Source organism: Protobothrops mucrosquamatus, unplaced genomic scaffold, assembly GCF_001527695.2.
Source record: "Protobothrops mucrosquamatus isolate PMUCROS unplaced genomic scaffold, P.Mucros_1.0 scaffold2131, whole genome shotgun sequence".
NCBI classification, from domain to species: Eukaryota; Metazoa; Chordata; class Lepidosauria; order Squamata; family Viperidae; genus Protobothrops; species Protobothrops mucrosquamatus.
In genome coordinates, this window is record NW_015388231.1 from 222,550 (window position 1) to 229,378 (window position 6,829).

Sequence of the window (6,829 nt, forward strand, 5' to 3'; positions counted from 1 at the left end):
CTGAACATTTTTAATAAATAACTTCTGATCTATTCACTGAGTCTAGCATCCAATTCAATCATAAAGGCTCTAGGCACTGATACCGATAATTAAGTCAAATTTGAAGTCAAATGTAGATAGTCTTCAACTTATGACTTCATTACAATTGTAAATCGAGGACTACCTCTACCTGCACTTTTCTGGTATTCTGTGCTTTTAAGACGTCATATTGCCCTTTCCCCCAATATAGAAAAAGCAGGGGGAGGGGAAAGGGAATTATTGTTTTTACTCTTTGTACATTGGGTTTTTATTTTCTGTAAGCCACCTAGAGTCACTGAAAGTGAGCGGGAGGCCATATCAATTCTCCAAATAAATAAAATAAATACATAAATTCCAGATAATCCAAAAGAAATGCAAAGCTCAGCTTCCCAATTCTACCTCAATGACTTCTGCCACAGTACTAAAACCAACACCCTCTTGAAGAATAAGCATATTACTGGGAGAAGCCTGCTCCTGCACAATGATACATTCTTCCTCAGTGTTTGAGACCGCAATTTCAATGACATCTTTGTGCTGGGCAGAGCTCTCTTGTGCTGCACTGTACTTAGTGTTAGAGATGAGGACTTCTGCTTTCCTGCCAGGCTCTGCCATACTCAACGTGTGCACTACCAATGCAGCAGGCTGCTCTGAAACTGAAATATCCTTGTGATCTTTAATGTCAGATTTGGGCAAATCCTTGACTATATTGTCTTTGTGCTCAAGCTTGTGGCACTGAAGTTTCTGAGGGAGGCTGTAGCCTACACCACAAATGTTATACAGATGGGGCTCGACACCATGACGGGCTTTCTGATGACGTCGGAGTTTTGTAGCTAGAGGATAGGATTTGGGACAAAGGTGGCAGCAGAAAGGCCGCTCACCTGTATGCAAGCGTTCATGAGCTCGTAACGTGTGGGGATCACGCAGTGCTTTCCCACATACTGTGCACAGATGGGCCTCACCTGTGTGAGAAATCAGATGACGGCGCAGCTCAGGATGCTGTGGGAAGGCGTCTCCACAGAAATGGCAGCGGTAAGGACGCTCCCCTGTATGTAACCTAAGATGCCCCCGTAGATTGCCTTGCTGACGGAATGACTTGGGACAGTAGGGACAAGTATAAGGACGTTCCCCTGTGTGCAGGCGCATGTGGTTCTGCAGTGATCCTGGATTGGCCAGGTGCCGTCCACACAACACACACTGGTAGGCAGAAGAGGTAGAGCTTGGCTGTTTAACTTGATGTGTCTTGCGATGGACACGAAGGGAAGGCCGCCGGGCAAATGATTTTCCACAATCTGGACACACATAGGGACGCTGGCCTGTATGCAGTACCTGATGTTCTTGAAGATCACGCTTGGTGCCGTATGTTTTGTGACACTGTGGGCAGGGAAAAGGCCGTACCCCGCTGTGGCCCAGCATATGTGCTCTGAAACTCTCTTCTGAGCTATAGCTTTTGCCACATTCTGTGCACAAGAATGGTTTGTGACCAGTGTGCACAAAATGATGTTTTTTCAGGTGGCAAAGCTGAAGGAAGGCTTTCCCACACTCTTTACACCTGTATCGTCTTTTAGTGATTGGTTCTGTGTGAGCTGAATCATCAAGCTTGTGTCTATGTGACTGTTCCTCTTGTCCAGGATTCTCTGCCCTGTCTTTGGGTATACTTGGAAGATATCCATTCGGGATTCTTTCGGTACCAGATTCTTTCCTTAATGTCTCTACATTATCAGCCAAAATGGCACTGATGCAAACTGTACTGCATGGTGGTGGGTTTGAACAGGTTTCAGCCAATGTTGCATCTGGCTTTATCTCAGCCATTTGCTCTTCCTGAGAATCTTCTTTACCTTCATGATCCTTGGAAACAGGATATCTGTTAAAAAGTTTATTATTTCTACTCTTAATTTTGGTATCCCATTGTTCAACTTGCAAGGAAGATGTTCTACTGCTTTTTCTTAGATTGACATCTAATCCAAGAATCTGTTCCATCTGTAGCTTCTTATTTAACATAGAAACACAACGGGCTTCGTCTTTCATCTCTGCAAATTTGGAAATACCAGGAATACCTGAAGAGTTGAATCAGGAACTGTTAGCTCTCTTAACAAAACATCAACTAGTTATAGTCACTTTATAGTAAAACGTATTAATTCCATACCTTATCACACCTTCGGCCTTTGGAAATATTTGACTCGGGACACAGATTAAATAAGTAGTCATCAATTGACGATGTAGTCATCAATTGATCAAATTGTAGTTTTGAGAACTATAACAAGGGCATTTTACTTGAATTATAAATATCCTATATAGGTAGTCACTGTTTAGCAATGTCATTGGACAATGACTGTTCATAGTTATGACAGTGATGAAAAAGTAACTTTGCAACCGACCCTCATATTTACAACCTTTGCAGGTCTGTAAAGCAAAGGAAAGCTGAAGTAAGATCATAAGCACAGTTGCAAGTTCACTTAGTGAACCACTTTACTTAACAACTGAATTGCCTGTCCCAATTGGGGTAGCTAAAAGAGGATTTCCTGTATTTTTCAGACTTGTCCATAAAAATTCTACATAAAAATATGTTGCAGTAGTTATATAGATATTAAAGTAAGTCAGAGAAAAACTCTTCTCGAAGGATTAAAATGGTTTCATATTTTTATTTCATTTCATACTAAAATCTATGGGAAAGCCTTCGAGTAAGACAATTTTCTATATATTTATTAAACAACTGCCAGGTTTTGGAACAAAATGCAGCAGTTATAACAATGTAAAACCAAACACAGGTTTGTAGATTAAAAAAAAAAAAAGTCTTAGCGGTTTTTTGCAAGTGCAGGATCTGCTTTTTTCAGTTCAACCGAGTGTTGATCCATTTGGCTGTGGTAAGAATTTACCGAATTTATCAATTTGCCACCTGAGCCTGACATCATGGGTTGAGACAGAATGGCTGGACCAAAGTCACCCAGCCAGCTTTCCTGGCTAAAGCAGGACTAGAATTCGCATTCTACTGATTTCTAGCCTGGTGCCCTAACTACCGGACCAAACTAGCTTCCCTTTGTAATATAATTGTACAGTCAGAGGGGAAGCTCCTTGGCGCCCTGGAGGAACGGACTTCAAATCTGGTGAAAATGCTAGCGAATGTCGTTGTTCTCATAACTGTTCTCCCTGCTGGGGCGGAGACAGGGCCTGGGCCTCTCAGGTGTGGTAGGTGGCCCGTGCCCTCTCCCCGTCCCATCACATCTGAAAGGCCTAGGTCAGGGCTTTTCAACCTTTTCACCCATTGTACCACTTTTAGGATATGGCAATATCCGAGTACCACCAGTCGCCTAGCAAGGTGTCAAAAACTTGATGACCCCAAAAAAAAAAAAAAAGGAAAAAAGTGATAAAGTACAGGTAGTCCTCGACTTACAACAGTTCGCTTAGTGAATGTTCGAAGTGACAATGGCACTGAAAAAAGTGCCCCCCAAGCCACAGCCGAGCAAGACAACTGCCTGCCCACCCGGCGGCGCTCTTCCTCCTGTCCGAGGTTTTCATTGTTGTGAGCATCTCTGTTGGGGATTGGCAGCAGGGATGGGGTGGGGGGGGTGTTTGGTTTTTATTCCCCCCGTCTGCTTGGTGGTTGCAGCAGGTTTTGGTCACTTCACATGACCCTGGGACACTGTGACCATCATAAATATGAATCAGGTGTCAAGCATCTGAACGTAAATCACAAGACCCTGGAGATGCTGTAACATTCCAGCTGATTGGTGCTTCTTCTGGGCTCAGCAGAAGCACCAGGATCAGTGCCGAGCTCCAGCTGGAGCCTGGCGCTGATCCTGGCGCTTCCGCTGAGCCTTGACCGCCCTGCAGCTCCAGCCATCTCTCGCTCAGGCTTGTGCGGTGCTGCCACAGATTCAGCTCATTCCCCTCCCCCGCTACCAGTTTTCTAGGATGGTTGCGTACCACCTGCCAGGTGTCAATGTACCACAGGTGGTACCTGTATGACTGGTTGAAAAGCCCTGGCCTAGGTCCCCTCCCTGGTGTTCTTTTTAACAACCGCAATTGGGAGAGTCAGGATTGTGGTTGTTGAGCAAAGCGGTCACATGGCATCTCGCTTAATAAGCACTTTGCTCAATAACCGAGATTTTGGGCCCAACTGTGGCTGTATATTTCACTTCCTATTTGATTTGCCAGAATTATGTGTGATACTACGTTCCAAATTTCTAAACCACATACAGTACCTGCAGAGGAATCCTGGATAATATCATCTTTTTCCATCAAAGTTTCCTCTTCTAAATCTGTGGTCTTGGCTGTGGTTATTACTTGCATTTTTTGCAGTGTTTTCTTTTCTGTATCAAGTTCCCCATCTGAAGTATGTGCTAGAATATTATTTTTCAGACAAGTAGGATTGTCCTGTGATTCAGTTAACCAGCATAGCAGTTCACTGCCCACATCAATAGGACAGCAGACTTTGATGTGCAATTCCCCGTTGATCCATTCTAACGTTACATTGGCTTCATCTTCAACACAGCTTTGCTTCACCAGGCTATAAAAAACATAGTGATAAATATTCATTTTGGTGCAAGATGCAATATCATTCCAGACATCCCCCCCCTCAAAAAAACCCTCAAGAACAAGGGAAACTTTTAGCGGTAGTACATGCTTCAAATTCAAGCTAAAGCATATGTCTATTATTTCATATCTCTGTATTATAGTTGGACAAAAAAAGTACAGAAATAATGTTTTGTCATGGGTGTAAACATGGAGTACCAGTTTTTTAAAGTTGAAGCTAAATCTGTGACCATTATTTGATTTCAATCTTACCCGTAAGGAGCTTATTATGTATTTACCACTCCTGTCCCAGAACTACAAAAAGGAACTGAAAGATTACTAAGTATATAGATATAGATGTGGAGCTGATGATGGCATACTGAAGGTACTGCTTAACCTAATCCTTTTGTCAAAGATATAAATAGTATTTTAAAATTAGAAAGAATGATTAAAGAGAAATCTAGTAAATAAATGGAACATAGGAACTGCTACCTCAGACAGTTGCAGAAACAATTACAGAAATCATAAAAATTGACTTCCTATACTTGTCTATGTCTTGCATGAAGATTACAATTTCTCATCTGCCTTTATAGATACTCATTTTGATAGACATTGCTACTAAAACAAATTTAAGAACACATTCCTTCCTTCCTTCTCTACCTGTTATAGCAGTGGTTCTCAACCTTTTTAATGCCGCGACCCCAACCGGTCGTAAGTCAAGGACTAAACCAGTCGTAAGTCGAGGACTAAACCGGTCGTAAGTCGAGGACTAAACCGGTCGTAAGTTGAGGACTACCCAACCGGTCGTAAGACAAGGACTTTCCCTGCCTGGGAGCGCCGCACATGCGTGGTTCCGCCCCCTGCGCCGGCCGAGGCGTAGCTGGCAAGCGGCAGAGACGGAGCAGGCCGACCACCAGCTGGCCCAGCCCAAGGGAGGTAAGGCACCCGCCGGAAAAGGGAAAAAAAATGGCGGACAAAAAAAATGGCGAACAGCCTTGCTTGGCAACCCCCATGAAATGGTCAGTCGACCCCAAATGGGGTCCCGACCCACAGGTTGAGAACCACTGTGTTATAGTGTTCTTAATCACTTATGCCGGAGAAGATTCCATTTTTTCCTTTCATTATTTGTTTTCAAAATTTATCTAGCATGTATGCTTTGCCCTTTAATAGATTATTTTCATTTAATAGATATATTTTCATTATTTTCACTGGGTGGTAATCTCTTACAAGTTTTATCAGCTCATATTTATGTCAAGTATTAAAGAATTCTTAGCTGATTAAGAAGTTTTATATCAGAACTGGGTATGATTAAAATAATAATTAAAAATGTTGCTGCATCTTTACTTTTCATTTCCATGTGCAATTGCCACAGTTTGCATTATATGAAAAGTATTTCATTTTCTAAATTGCTTGGGTAACTTCTAAGATATCCAAGCAATTTATAGAAAAATGCATGGTACTTGACAGATACTTGATGGGAAAATGTTATTTTTAGTAAATGTATCGCCTACTTAAACACGAGCATATTCTCACCTATCAAATTACAAAGAGTAGCAGTGACTAACTAAACACAGCCAATTTCTATTAGAACTGATTAACGGTTTAAAAATTATCCAGATTTCAGATCAACATTATCTCATCAAGTAAGCTGCAGATTTGAAGACTAGCATCAAAAGTTGAAGCCATTTACAATAAAAGGCCTAGTATATAGCTTTTGCAACATAAGATAATCAAAACAAAGTCAGTCTACACAGCCTTGCTACATTTGTTAAATATCTATTGTTGCCTATTTTATTATCAGGAAAAAGTTCCAAGGCAGCAAGACAAAAGAAGAGTTAATCAGCTAATCAGCAATAAAGATGCCAGAAATGAAGGAAATCTCTAGTTGCCATTGAAAGTTGAATTTCTACAACATTAATACCATATTTATTTATAATCTATCATTTATTTACTTATGGTTAATCTTACCTAAACATATAACTTTTCTCATTCTTGATTTTTTTTGAACTTTGTTAAATATGCACAATAGCCAGAGAGGTTCCCCAGCTATTCAAGTTATAGAGCAATCTTTAGAAAATTCAAAGTTAACTACAGATAAAGACGTTTGACTGAAAGCTGATTCTAGGCACACATAAAAATGGACACATCAGTGATTATTTTGTTTAATTCCAGGCTTCAAATGTGTAAAGTCACAAATACAATAGCTAATTTGTGTATATCACATTTATTTATTTATTTATTATTTAAATTTATATACCGCCCTATCTCCCTTACGGGACTCAGGGCGGTGAACAGGCAATAG

At 41.1% G+C, this 6,829-nt stretch overlaps 1 protein-coding gene across 1 annotated transcript in view; it reads right to left on the bottom strand.

Moving 5' to 3' along the window:
• Positions 1-335: 335 nt before the first annotated feature.
• Positions 336-6,829, bottom strand: part of ZNF408 (zinc finger protein 408) — an 11,119-nt gene continuing 4,625 nt past the window's right edge. Inside the window, exons 3-4 of the mRNA XM_015824126.2 lie at positions 4,218-4,522; positions 336-2,072 (exon numbers count right to left, since the gene is read on the bottom strand). Coding sequence (XP_015679612.2) covers positions 400-2,072; positions 4,218-4,522 — 1,978 coding nt within the window. The 3' untranslated portion in view covers positions 336-399. The remainder of the gene's footprint in view (positions 2,073-4,217; positions 4,523-6,829) is intronic.